We start from the raw sequence: 15,034 nt of genomic DNA, 5'->3' as shown, positions 1-15,034 counted from the left end.
TACATGACATGGTAACTTACAAGCAGATGGAAAGCTGTACCATATAAAGGCGGCAAGGAGGGCCATGAAAGCAAGAGCGCCTGGCAGGACTCTGCTCAACCTTCCTCCCTCCCTCTTTCCAAAAGGCCCCTGATAACGAGGGCTAAGTGGAGCTCCTCATGCCCGCCTCACCCAGTGAGGCCTACGATGCCTGGGGGCATTTTTGCCTCATTTGGTTCCTATTTCGGCTACATTGAAACTAAGCAACTTCCAGCGCCACCACCGCCAACGGGCCTCTTCCCTTCCCCCCTCTCGCGCGAGGTATCCCTCCGCCGAGGCCTCCCAGCTCTTCACAGAGAAAGCGCTTTCTGCCGAGCGAGCTTTACCCGCCCACCCTCCACCCCGCCTCTGCTGCTCCGACATCTTCTTCTTCCCTCCGGTTTTTGAGCCGGCACCCCAGTCCTTCCCGCCTGCCCCAGCACGCCGAGGACCGGCACCCGAGCCCCTTGAGAGGGAGGTTGGAAGGTCGAAGGCGAGGCGGGCCAGGGGTTTGCGACCAAGGGGGTGTGCGCGCCCTAAGGGAGGGGGCCGGGACTCTTTGTCGCGGCGGAAGGATCGCGCTCGCTGGCGCTGAGGCAAACGGTCAGGAGCAGCAGCAGCGGCGGCGGCGGCGGCGGGTTTTGCTGCGAGTTGTTGTTTCCTCCTCCTCCTGCCCGGGGCTCGAATGGTGGAGCTCCGACTCTCGTTGCTGCTGAAGAAACCGTGACAGCCACTGGGGGAGCGTGCTTTTCAGCTGCAGGGCCCCATCGCCGAGGAGCTCGGCCTGAGCGAGCCGGGCTCCTCCGCTCGCCATGTCCGGGGACGGCGGCTCCAGCAGCGGCGGCAGGCACTCGGCGGAGCTGCGAGCGGGTAAGTGGGTGCCGGGCCGGGACTGCCGCCTTACAGGCCGCCTCGCCCCCTCGCTTCGCCCGGGCTTTCACGGTGTGTGTGTGTTTCCCCCCCTTCTCCCCCTCCCCTCTGCAGAGCTGTATTTCCTCATCGCTCGCTTTCTCGAGGACGGACCCTGCCAGCAAGCCGCGCAGGTAAAGGAATCGCCTCCGGGGCCGGGCCTGGGAATATGGCTCCTTCCCCCGCGCTGCCCCCTGACCCTCTTCCCCCCTTTTTTGTTGCTCCTCCAGGTCCTGATCCGAGAAGTCGCCGAGAAGGAGGTAAATGGTGCGGCGCCTTCCCGGCGTTTCTTCCCTTGCCCGCCCGCTTGCCGGAGTGCCAGCGGCTGCGGCGGCCTCGCCTCCTCCCCCCTTGCCGGGGGACGGGCAGGCGCTCCGGGGGCTGCTTTCTGGGCGGGGGGGGAGGAAGGAAGGGGGTCTCTTTTAGTGACCGGCGATATCTTTTTTTCCCTCCCCAGCTGCTGCCCAAGCGGACGGACTGGACTGGAAAGGAGCATCCCAGGAGCTATGAGAGCCTAGTAAGAGAAGCGGCCAGGCGGCGTGGTTCGGTGTGATGTGCTAGGGAAAGTTTGCAAGCAGCCCTTTAAAAATTGAATTTCCCGCAATTTTTTTTTAACAACTTTAAAAAAAAATAAGGGCAATTTTTTAAACTCCTGCTTTCTGCCCAAGAACAGGCGAGTTTGTTTTGTTAAGTCGGGCAGGTGTTGTCTCAGGAGTCATCTGTCTGGGGTCCTGCAGTTAGGGTAAATAATAATAATCCTACTAATGCGAGAGCAGTAGAGTCACTATGCTAGAAATAAAGGTACGTCATGGATGTTGTGCAGGGAGAGCAGGAGGCGGGAGGGGAGGAGCGAATGAGGGAGAGCTTGTGTGAGCCAACTAGGCCTGTAGGAGCGCTCTCTTGTATGCAGTCCTATTTCACATAACACAATAGGGCTGTGCAATTATTGAGGAACTATAAGCAGTCTTTATAGACGAAATCTCTGTTTTCCATTTCTTATTTTTCTGAAAAGCAAAGCAAAACAAGCTGGAAGAAAAATTGCTCGTCTAACCCTGGCGGATAGTGTTAAATTACGATCGCACAGCTAACACTTTCTGTCTGAATTTGGTGGGGGGCAGAATGTTCTTAAACTGATATCGTTGTGACAAAAACAAACATGTGAACTGTTGTTTTGAGGCACAGTATGTTGTGTTGTTTAGCTTGCAGTATGTACAATTGATCGGTTTGTGGTTCTATTTGTCCGTTTTTTATTAGAGACATTTTTTTGTTCCACATTCAGGAAGGAACATCTATGGAAGTAAGCTAGAAAACTTATGGATCTGTGACAGACTATTGTTTGGGATAGTTTTGAGGGGGAAATACAGAATGTATTTCTCTTTACCCCCTGTGCAGCAGAAATCTCAGGAGTTTGATTTTAAATGAAGGGGGAAAGCAAAAGGATAAAAGCAAAATATCTCACTCACTTGTAGTGCAGGCAGGGAAATCTGATTATGGATTTCTTAGCACTTTCCCCCTTGAATTATAATTAGTCATATTTTAGCCAAATAAAATTTATTTTATTATATATAGACAAGCAATGGATTGGATCTAAACTTCTTTCAAGAATCAAGAAAGAGACAAATTTTGCTTGATTCTTTTTCATATGAGTATATCAATGCCTTTAGGTGTTGTTGTTGTTTTTGGTATATGTTGGACAGCGAATTGTGGAAGACAAGTTTCCCTCATGGGACATACTGTTAAAAGCCACTAGCCTGACTAGATTCAGCTTCTTCCTCCATCCTCCCTCTGATTCATTATAATGCCCTTGTCTGACAATTGGAAGAAAGTCGCCTGAGTAGAAGCTCACATAGAGATACAATGATCTGGCACCTTTGAAGACAGATACAATGTTTCTGAAGCCAATACCTTTAGGTAATTTAATAATATTCACATGAATTTTGTGGTAGTAAAGGCTGATTGTAAAATATATGGCAAAGCAGAAAATTATAGTTTAAAGTGCCTCCTTTCCAAATGGGCATCCTTCTCACAAAAGCTTTTAATTTATTGTTTGTGACAAAGTAGTTTCCTATGAGCTAAGTTTGGGCATTGTTGGTAGAAAATATTTGTAGAATCTGAACTGCTTGCTAAAAATTGGCAAATATTAAGGGATTGGGTTTATTTTATATTACATCTAAACTTAAGTATGAAATTAAACTACATGACTTTTTATATATTGGTCTAATTTTAAGGGTTGTACAATTTCACACATTTAGAAGAGGTAGTTTTTGAAATATATTGCCTAGTGATATACATAACTAAAAAGGAAAGCGAGAAGATAAATGCAAGGTAAAATTTATGTACAGCTAGCTGCTTACATTTTTAAAGCAACATTTTGTTGCTGGTTACTTGCTTCAATTCCAGAAATCAGTGATCATAAGGGTGGTTATTTAGTAAAAGATACATTTTTATTTTATTTAGCAATTGTATCACTTCAGTCTAGTTGGGTTAGCCAAGCTGATTGCAGAGCATATTTTAATGCTTATTTAAAACTTAATTTATTAAGAATTGTTAGAACAAAATCTGTAACTAAAGTAATATATTTAGGTTAGAAGTTGTACATACAAGATTTATCTTTCGATTTTTTAAAAATGCATCTTATAAATAAATTCTACTAAAGGTAGTTTTAATCATTGAAAGTTTTTATGCATTTTTGAGACATTAATCTCTATTCTTATATAAATGTTCTAATTTATCATTGATTTAACTTAGTGCTAAATTGTGCAGCTCATGTTAGAAGTTTATTTCAGTTGAACAGCAGTATTATGATCTTTCTTATATAAATAGCATAGTTCTGACTATAAAAATCAAATGAAAGAGCATATATTGCTTTTTAAACAGATTATTTCAGTTTAGCCAACATCTTAATTGGTGTTTGGATTGTCACAAATGAATTAATGTGTTCTTGGGCAGTAATACTCAGTTTTACTAGCAAACTTTAGAAAAGTTAAAAGGATAGTGCTGTGTTACATCTATTAATTTCTTTTCACATTTATAAGTATTTTATTGATCATATCACAAAGGGATCATGTTGCAGAAAAACATAAATCTTAGCGTGCTACTTAAAATATTGATAAGAACCAGTTATCAGTTCCCAGTTAAGTCAGTGGAACGTTTAGAATATGAGAACAGCTGTTTTTATTATTATAGATCTAAAATTATAGAAATCTGCAGAATGGAAGTATACATTGTTAATAGATGTTCATCTTCTCATAGATCTGAATGTTTTACTTATTTTTTTTTAGCCTAGTGATCTGGTTCACATGACCTGCTGAGCAATAATATGAGTTATCTGGGTTGATATGTTGTTGAATTCAGCCACTATAATTTGTAGATCATGGTATAGTGATTTTATGTTATGCAGTAGTTTTGTCCCTTAAAATTATTCAAATGCTGAAAGTATTCTAATTTTTTAGAGGATTTGGACATCCATTTTTCTCTTCTCTGTCTTTCAAACTTGGTATGATCACCCCCTCCAGGACATGTTATTTTAAAAAAAAAGCAGCAGTGTGTGTCTGTGTGTGTGCATTCCACCTTTTTCCAGAAGTTCAGGGTGACATGCATACTTTCCATAGTTCTACAGGTCTTCATATGTCACCATTGTAGAGGCTGAAATTCAGAAGGGATTATATAACATACCAATTCAAAACAGTCCACTCATTTTTTCTTTCTTTCTTTTTGAAGCATTGGAAAAATTCCACATGCACTGAAGTACTTGTCTTGAAGTGTTAGATAAACAATTGCATGGTTTTAATGCAACATCTACATTAAATATTGATAATTTTCTTCAGTAGGCAGGAAATATGTATTCTTTCTTAAGACCGGGTACTTTAAAGTGGTGAAAATGAAACTAATGTAAAATAAGCTTTTAGGAACTGTTATCAAAGTTAATAAAGACGAAAAGTACAGCAAGAGAGTTAGTGGGCAGCATCAATAATCCTATAAAGAGTTTACACAATTTTGAAAGTATGTTACACTGTTTTGCAGGTGCTAAGTATTTCCAAAATACTGATTTATTTGGTATTTCTGTGAGGCAAATAATAGGACAATCATTAAAAATTTCATACTTCAGGGAGCTAAACGTTCCAATCTGAGAATGGAAAACCATTTTGGCTGATTATTTAAAATGTTTAAAGGTCTTTCTCCACCTCTCAGTGATCGTATTTATAATTTTGAGAAAACCAATCATTCTTACAAAATGACTGCCATAATGGTGGTGACAAATTAGCAAAGACTAAAAGAAAATAAAACTAATTCCCAAACACAATTATACTGAAGAACATGGACTAACAAGGCCCAAGTAATTTGTCTGTGCATCTCAGTATGAAGAGAGCTTAGGTGTAAAAGCAAAAAACCAGAGTATATAAAGCCTAGTGGAAAATCCATTTTACAGAAAGTACATTATTGATAATCTGAAAAACACAGGCAAAATATGTACTACCACTAAAACCAAACATGACTGCATAGACATAGTCTCCTCCTATGCATCATTTTTAACCTTCCAAGATATTTCCTAGTATTTCCCAGTGTGTTTTGTTTTCTGTGTACATTTTAAAGCAAAAGGCTTGTTCATATTCACCTATCTTTATATTCTAAAAGTTTGAGGCTCCATGTGGGATCTGGTAGCATGGTTGGAAGTAAACAGCTTTAGACTTGAGCTTCACTTTGATGTATTCCAATTACTGCCTAGTTATTTTAATTTCAAGAAAAAAGAAATGTTTCCGGAACTCTATTAGAACCTAGGGGGAAGTACAGAGATGCAGTGTTGCCCATAGACACCAGATTAGGTCTGTATGTTTGTGAATTTGAGGCTTGTTACTTTTTATGTAGTGTTCACTGCTGTTAAATTCTTTACAGATATGTTACATTGTAATAAAAGGAAATTGTGATATGGAGAGTAATTTACTTATTCTAAATGAATGAAATACTGCTACTGTAAAATATTGCTAAGAATACTTTTTGTCCGCTAGTCAGTGGAAGTACAATATTAATTTAAATGTAACTCCCTGACACCTAAAGTTTGAGGTTTCAAGAGATCATTTTCACATATTTTGAGAGTGTATGTAAGGAAGAAGTAATTGTTCTCTCTGGTTCTATGAATAGATTTGGCTTTACAGATATTTAGCTTCAATTCTTGACTTAGAACTTTTTGAATAGCTAGCAACTTTTTTATAACTTAAAAGGTAAATATAGAGTAAGTACAATCTTGCACATGCTCACATTATTTAGAGCCAATTTCTTGTAAAATGTGATTTAATACCATGCATGCATCATGATTTCATTTTTCTTAGTTTAATCTTAAATGATTATCTACAACTATTCTTGCTTATTAAAACAGCAATTGATAAATGAAATCCAAACCATCAGCTTACATTTATAATTTGGACCTCTTGATTATTTTTCCTGAGGGAAAAAAAGTTTTCAGAGTGCATCTCAGATCTTGTATATTAGTTGCCAAATTTTGGGAATAGAGATGGACAACTGGTAGTTGAGCTGGCCAGAAAGGAAAACTAAATCCTTTGGTCTGGAGTTTGTGCAATAGGAAGAACATACTGGACCAGATTCACACAAGAATGTTTCATTGTGTCCCCCTTATTGTGAACAAAATATGAACAAATGGCATATCCATAGCATTTCTTCAGATCAACTAGCTATTTACATATTCACAATCCTGCTTTGCAAGGAAATCCAATAGCATCTGACAATTTGGATTTATGTAGGGGAAATCTGATGCTAGTAGAACAGTCAGAGACCCTAATTAGGTGAAATGCTAAATAGATAGGACCTGGGCAAGAAAAAAAAATTAGGACTGGCAAGATAAGCTGAGGATAGCTGAAAATACAACTAAAGGCAAAACTGTAGTTCACTGAATTTCTATCACATAATGAGGCATTGTTTCAATGCAAAAATAATCTCAGTTGGATTATATGTTGGGCCATAATCTGCAGTTTATACCTCCACTTCCTCTGGAGGATGTGGCTAGATTGTTTAAAGGGCCCTTATCTGATTTTATTATTAAGCTTCCCTGAATCTTGGTAGAAGATTTAAAAAAAATCTAAAAAACAAAAAAGTATTATTGTCATAATAGATTTTTAAAATCCTTTTGTATGCTTGGGAGGACCCTCAATATGGTAGAAACCGTCTTGAGAAAATGATGGGAGCCTTCTCTGGCATAGTATTTTGCTTTGCTATGGAATGTCCAAAAGCTAAAACTTAAGGGATAATTAATTCAGTAACTCACAAATCATATTAACTATGAGAGATTGGGGGAAGTTAGGGAAGGAATTGGTCAAAAATAAAAAGATGGTCAGTTGGCATCTTATTTCATAAACTATGTAGTCCAGATAGAAAGACGTCTGGAATAAACATTGCAAATCGGGTCTATCATGATTAATTCGCTATGAATGCAAGTATTAAATTCCTTTTTCAGTTTCTAAAATTCATATTGGCACAGTAATTCCTGCTATTTTTGTCGTGACAACTGTAAGATTTGACACTAATTCTGACATTTATTTGAGTGTATGAAACCAGCTACCATGGTTTGTAAATTTGTATATTTAAATTTGTGCAATAGTGGTTTATTTAAGTAATTAGTCTTTTTTTTAATTGGAAATGTGTGTTAAAATTTCAGGTGTACATTAAAATATTTGATTATCTTTAAATCATGGATGGACACCCTTTAATTTTACTTTTTTGTGAGTCTGGTAGGAGCTCAACCCACTTTTCCTCAATGTCTAACAGAACAGTTATTAGCTTGACTTTGGAAATGAAGCTCCATAATCACTACTCCTGAGGCCTAGAAGTTAACAATTGTGCTTCAACTAGGAGAGTTGAGCAGGGATGACTAAAAGGAGCAGCACCCTTCTCCCATGTACAACAGAAGTTCTGTTAGTACAGTCATAGCGTGCTATGGTCATGGATGGTTGCATTATTTTAACAGCCCCCCCCCCCCATTTAAAAAAAATAATCCCAATTTAGGACAGCCTTTTGGCGTGCTTGGGCCACAATGAGTGAAGAGGAATTAAATAAGGTGTATAAAATACATAATAGAGTTAATGTATGTAAATAACAGATGTATATGTGTCTGGGTTTGTGTGTATACATACACATACACATACACATACACATACACATACACATATACATATACATCAAGAATGGAGACTAGAGCCCGGGAAACCTTCGCTTCTTTGCTAGCTAGATGGGAATAGATGTGACAGTGTGAAAAAAGTATGTAGAGTTAACTCATAAATTTCTGCTAGCCTGGCACTAACTTTTTTCTTCTGGCCTCTCTTGCTACATGGTTATGTTTGGGAAGAAAGAATTAGTATAGAAAACAAAAATATTTGTCTAATGAAAACTTATGGCATGTTCTAAGAAGAGTATGGCTCAATAGAAAATGCCAATGATCAACAGATGACTGTTAAATTGCATATTTTGAATATTGAAAATAGTTTTCAGTATCTTGACCTGAAGAAACACCTAGGTAGATGTGTTTCTTATTACAGTACAGGTAGTACAACTTGTCTTACGACTGCTGTTGAGCCCAAAATTTCTATTGCTAAGTGAATTTTACCATTTTATGTCCTTTCTTGCCACAATTATTAAGTGAATCATTGCTGTTGCTAAATTAGTAATGAGGTGGTTAAGTGAACATAGCTTCCGTATTATCTGCTTGTCAGAAGATCATAAAAGGTGATCACATGACCCCGGGATACTGCAACTTTCATATAAATATGAATCAATTGCCAATTGGCATCTGAAATTTGATCAAATGACCATGGAGATGCTGCAATGGTTTAAGTGTAAAATGGTGATAAATAACTTTTTTCAATGCTGTTGTAACTTTGGTCACTAAATGAACTGTTGTAAATCAAAGAGTATCTGTACTGGAATTCAGCCTTATTAAGCTGATAATAATTTATTAATAAGCAGATAGTGTAAATTATTCCTGTACTATATAGCAGTCCCAATTTTACTCCCCTCCCCGTCTATTTCTCTTCAAAGTTAATTCTAATATGCGAGTATGGCTTGCCTACCAGCTTATCACTTTGTGTGTGTGTATGTACATGTATAGCACCAATATTTATCTGAATTAAAATTAATATTTATTGAATTTACGGATCTAGATCAAAATAGTCAGTGAGAAATCCCATTAAGAAAATTAACTGACTCCTCATGGGACAATTAATTTTGTCTATACAGAAACAAATTTATATGTGCATGCTGTACAATAAGTCTCATTGAGTTTAATAATTCCAGCTGCTTTTATGTTGGGAGTGTATTAGGTTAACATAGATTTTCTTTTTAGTCATTCTTTTGAAGTTTAAGAAGAGGATGCAGAAATGCCTAAGAGATTTATTTGAATTTGTCTAATTTATGGTATTCCTGTTCTAAAGAAAATATTTACTCCAAATGACATATAGAAGAGAGAAAAGATAAGGAAAAGAGAGAAAACAAGTAAATGTGCTATATTTTAAAAGTTTTGAAAGCAGTTTGTTTTGTAGTTTACATGATAAGAAGAAAAGTTGATGTTTCATATTCTTGAAAACTGTAATGTGTTACAGATGGTTAGAATCCTGCAATATTCTTGACATCTAAACTAGCAAAAGAAATAATTGAAGGATTGTTTTCGGTTTGAAGTCATAATAGCAAAGATTGGATTTTCATGTATGGCAGAGCAGAAACTACCTTTCAGTAAAGTGTCAGTGGAATGTGCGTCTGTATGTGTGCTTTTTAACCCTCCTCCCCGTGGCAGCATTTTGGAGGATTTGTAGTATTTCCTTCTATACTTTTATATACCACATCAATAAGGGTCATTCCTATCTCTTCCAACTTGGCAGTCTGACTTAAAAAGTGAACAAGTGAAAAAAAAACCCTCTCTGATTGATATGTCTAAAAGAAACCTGAGATGAGTTGAGAATAGCTATATCTGTTGTTACTTTTCCATCGAGATTTAGTTCAAAAACTACCATTGCTTCAGGTGGTTCTGCCCTCAGAGAAGCGGCTCACCATCTTTGCCATCCTACAATTGTTGTTTTTCTGAGTCTGGCAATCAGAGTGCTCTTTTTTTAGTTCAAGCACTTGATAAAGGCTGGATAAATGGATGTTATGGTTATTATTGCTTAGATGTACAGATGTGCGCCAACGATACTTTAAAGTCTATGTTCAAATATTATTTTTCATTCTATACCTGATTTTACTTAGCAGCATCAACCAGGAAGCTGTATCCTATATCAGAGGTCTTTTGGTGTTGGAATAATGGCAGGAGAGAGTTACAAAACTTGGCTCTGGTTGGAAAGTCAGTCGGTATTTTGGCCTGTGGGAAGTTGAGCCTTTTCAGAGTAATGCATTCCATGCAAAGTTATCAGTGTACTAGTAGTATTTGTTGAGCCCAAGTATTTCTATCCAGCATTTTTTCATCAGTGTGCATCAGCTAATGCTGCCTACATTATGCTCCTGCTTACAGTCCTATCGGGTTTCTTGTCTTTACTTTTGTCAGTGAATTTTCTACTTGGTTGGGATCACTCCTGGTTTTGCTTAAGGTTTCTGAAATGAGTTGAAATTTAAGCATCATGGTGGATTCCAATGTTTTTGAATTTTGGTGTTAGACCAAATTTCTCTTCTAGGGGTCAGTTGGCATATTCAGTATTGGTTGTACAAGTGTCTTTCAGACATGGAAATGGAATATTTTAAAGTAAAGAGGTAGATTGCTTTAAACTCTGAGTCGTGGGAAAAAATCCTGCAAGGAGGGGAATTCAGGAAAAACAAAACAATGTGGAACAGAAAGTGTACACAGTTTTAAAGACACAAATGCATCTTCAGACATCTTCCATAGTCTTGTGCTTTGAGGCTTGGTTGCATTTGGGAAGAGAAGCCTACGAACAAACTTAAAAGATTGGGTTCTTCCTCCCCTTGTGAATAGTTAGTACGATTTCCCTTGCATTCAGAGGCTTTACCAAAATGTTTGACAACATGTATGGGAATTTTTTGATGTCGTACTGTTAAAATTCTAGTTATATCATTTTGGTTATGTACTGTATAAACATTTTATATATTTTATGTATCACTTAGTAGAAAGTACTATTTTCCTAAACTTGCTTTTTTTGTGGAAAAAATGTAGAGAATACCAAAGAAAATAATTCGCTTTCCCAATGTTTTCATAGCAGACAAATTTTGATTTCCATTTTCATTCATAGTTGAATCTGTTGGCTTTCCAGTTTTTGTGCTTTTTACCACAAGAGCTGGAATAACTCTTCCTCCATGCTCTATTCTTGGGAGTATGAAATTCTGTTCAAAGGACATCTCTAGTTTATGTTTTGGACATCTGTCTCTACATTTTTAAAATGTAAAGAAAAGTTGTAATAAAATCTTACTTGATTTTATTGGATTGAGATAAGCAAAGTTAGCCTCTGTGTACAGCAATTTAAATTTTCAGCTGCCAGGCCTGCTTGTCTTTTGACCATCTCTTCTTCATCTGATGGTGCTAATCCCAATTGTCATGGGTCATATGATCAATATTTTTTGTACTTTAAAAAAATGTACAAATTCTTTACATTTAATTCATTGTACAGCATTCTCAAAAGAAGCTATTTTACATGCTGAATGTCATGTGATTTATATGCACATGAGTTTGTGGTAGTTTGCACAAACTTCAATAGAAACATAGCCAACATGTTTTAAAGAAGTAGCTATTTTGAATGAGCTTTACTTAAGCTTATTTTGCTCTTAATATTCATTTGGTTTGATCAAATTGGGTCATTTGGGCATACAATTCAATGATAAATTTAAAGAAAATTGGATTACAAAAGCAATAAAAAATAATAATCTGTTAGATATTCCCTTTTGCTTCAGTTCTGCAGCATGAGAGAGCTTAACACAGCCAAACCCTTGGGAGGGAAAAGCCCTTAAAGAAAAGGCATAACACTTGTGGAGAAGAGAGTTTCTGATTATAATGTAAACTGACTTCACTAGATATCTGATCCACTTGGATAATTACATTTCCATGTGACAATTAAAATAATAATGAACATTTTTTTATCTGGAAAAAAGTGTTGCATTTTTTTGGATTCAAAATACATTAACCTTAGAACTAAAATGCTGTTGGGGAAAAGAGACATGCAGATGTGCACATATTTTTTAATGTTTTTTTACATAATTGTTCACTCAGGGAAGCCATTTGTTAAAAGAATATCAAACCAAATATTGCTCAATGTATATGACTGGTATGATGTCAAAGGGAACGAGAGAAAAAGTATTTCTACAGAACCCAGTATTGATACAAATTCCATCCTTTTTGTTATTACATTGCAGCATAACATGTACATAAAGGGGTAGTGCATGGTTTGTGACATCACAATGCACATTTCTTTTTTACTTTAACAACTCCTTGACTTGCTGCAATGCCTTGAATAAATGGATAATATCTACCATTACAGTTCACAGAATTCTAGACTGACTGAATGTAATGGATGTAAGTTCTAAAGTAGTTAAACTTTCACTTATGTAGGAAATTGTACAACTCAAATAGATCCATTTAAATACATTCCTTTCTGCCATTTTCATTGCTGCTGAGTCTTATATCTATGTCTGTCTGTCTGTCTGTCTGTCTGTCTGTCTGTCTGTCTGTCTGTCTGTCTATCTATCTATCTATCTATCTATCTATCTATCTATCTATCTATCTATCTATCTATCTATCTATCTATCTACCTATACTACCCCAAGTTAGTAACCCCCTTAGTTTAATCATCTATCTCCCTTTCTTCTGAAATTTAGGAAGATATGTCTCTACAGAAGAGGTAGATATGCCAGCAGATACTGTCTAATTCTTTCTTAAAAAGTATGCAATCAATACATATGTTAACAGCTAATAATGTTTAGAACTTAAATAAAAGTGAGTCTAAATTCTGGTTCCTTTGTAATTAGTTATGCTTTTGTTCATGTGGCATGTTTATAATATGTAAAATTTTTATAAGTGTTGTGCATCCAGAACCAGGCAGGATTCACAGATCTTGTTCAGCCATAAAGACTTCCTTAAAAAATCTTGCCTGTCGGAAATTTAATATAGTTAATCTGTAGAGAAGTAGTTTAGCCAGCAAATGTAACTTCATTCTGCTAAAAATCCCCCACAATTTTATTGATACTTTACTTCTTCAGAGAAAAGATTTTTCTAAAAAAAATAAATCTGTGTTTTCCCATTCTAGATTATAGAGGGCAAAAATCTAATCTCAAATGGGCTCCTGAGTCAAAGGAAGTAATTTGCAATTTAGTTTGAGTAAAATTCTGCTTATTCACATTGGATCTGATTGAAATTACCTAGTCAACACAAAGTTTTAACCATAGGATTTGTATGTCTTCATATAAGAGAAATTTCAGTTATTATAGTAACTATTAGAATATGTTATGGTATTATATCATACAAATTGTCTTATATGAATTTATTTACCTTTATAGCTTACACTTCAATATTTCTTGTAAACATTGTCAAAAGGATTTAAACTGAATCTTGAAAAAGGAGTTTTATTTTCAAGAAAACAATTTGTGAAATATTAGAGAAAAGCAAGCATCCTTTTATTATGTAGGATTGTCTTTAATATAGCGTAATTACTTGGAATGTGTAGTAGAAACTAGGAACTTCGTAGTTAAAATTCATGAATTTCCATGAATTTATTAGATTATTAGTAACTATCTTAACTCCAGTTGTTATGTAATAAAGAAATGGGACTGCTAATGTATGTGCATCATTTTATAAAGATTATGTACATTCTTTTAATGATACAAATATTGTCAGTTAATGTTATCCTATATTTGTTACTACTTTTGTAATGATTAAAATGAAAATGATGTTATGATTTATGAACTGTTAAAATAATGGTTTTTAGCAAATAATTAATTTATTTAATATGTATCCTGACTTTATTATTTTTACAAATAATTCAAGGCAGTGAACATATTCCATACAACTCCTCCTATTTTCCCAACAACAATCCTGCGAAGTGGGGTGATTAAATCACTGAGAGAGGGGGATTTAAATTTAGAATATAATTTGTTTAAAAATGGATGTTTTAAATTGTTCTCTCTGCAAGATGTAAAAACAATGTCTTAAGTACCAAATACACATATTCATTTTCAAAATATATTTTTTTCACTTTAAAAAGTGAGAGTAAAACATTGTACAAATATTTTTTGGTTTATTAACAGGTAAAATATTATAGACACTTGGCACCTGATCATCTCCTGCAAATATGCCATCGACTTGGACCTCTTCTAGAGCAAGAAATTCCTCAAAGTGTCCCAGGAGTTCAAACACTATTAGGAGCTGGAAGACAGTCTTTGCTCCGCACAAATAAAAGTATGAGTATGCAAAAGGAAAAATGGCTTGATCATCTTTTTCACTACAAGTTTTTATGCTTATATTGTTTTTTTATATTTAAATAGGCTGCAAACATGTTGTGTGGAAGGGTTCTGCTCTTGCCGCATTGCATTGTGGGAGACCTCCAGAGTCACCAATAAATTATGGCAGTCCTCCCAGTACAGGTAAGAATGTTATTACATAATTGTAGAATGTTGGCAATGTAATACTGTATCTGTGATGATAGTTTTTGGCATGTACTTTCTCCTATGTAGGTTACTTTAAAAAATGTGTATGTTAAATCTGATTTTAGGTTTTAAGAAACAGTCTTAAGCAACCAGAACTGACTGGATATTTCTGTATGTATTTAGGGAGCATATCTGGAAATAATTTGACAGTATAGAATTCTGATACCTCTCCCCATTTTGGTATTGGTAGCCTTTTATAACATCTTTTTTTGTTGTCATATTATTGCTAAAGAATTTTGAAGGATTGTTGAAATGAAGTGTATACCAATTTTTTCCTCTTGTTTTGGAAGAATCAGGCCTTGATTCTGAAGTTCCTCAAACTCTATAAGAATTGGGTTATATTTCACTACCACTCATTCAGCAATCATTTGAAATTATGATGTTGTTGAACGAGGGGCACTTAATTGTTTTTGTAGTTGCATCCATTGCAGCATTATCACATGTCCTGTGATTGCGTATTTGGCTATTGGCA

General features: G+C 36.2%; 1 protein-coding gene across 3 annotated transcripts in view; it reads left to right on the top strand.

Annotated features, from left to right (window-relative positions):
* The first annotated feature begins 592 nt into the window (after positions 1 to 592).
* PHIP (PHIP subunit of CUL4-Ring ligase complex) overlaps positions 593 to 15,034 on the top strand; it is a 73,967-nt gene continuing 59,525 nt past the window's right edge. Inside the window, exons 1-6 of one of the 3 annotated variants that reach the window (XM_081945152.1) lie at positions 593 to 888; positions 1,003 to 1,061; positions 1,158 to 1,187; positions 1,385 to 1,444; positions 14,164 to 14,314; positions 14,401 to 14,499. In XM_081945152.1, coding sequence (XP_081801278.1) covers positions 831 to 888; positions 1,003 to 1,061; positions 1,158 to 1,187; positions 1,385 to 1,444; positions 14,164 to 14,314; positions 14,401 to 14,499 — 457 coding nt within the window. In that variant the 5' untranslated portion in view covers positions 593 to 830. The remainder of the gene's footprint in view (positions 889 to 1,002; positions 1,062 to 1,157; positions 1,188 to 1,384; positions 1,445 to 14,163; positions 14,315 to 14,400; positions 14,500 to 15,034) is intronic. The other 2 variants (XM_081945150.1, XM_081945151.1) reach the window with 2 other exon arrangements.

The sequence above is a fragment of the Natrix helvetica genome (genome assembly GCF_964273705.1).
Source record: "Natrix helvetica genome assembly, chromosome: 2".
Lineage (NCBI taxonomy): Eukaryota > Metazoa > Chordata > Lepidosauria > Squamata > Natricidae > Natrix > Natrix helvetica.
Note: the sequence above shows the minus strand (reverse complement) of the source record. Positions and strands in the feature narration are given on the sequence as shown.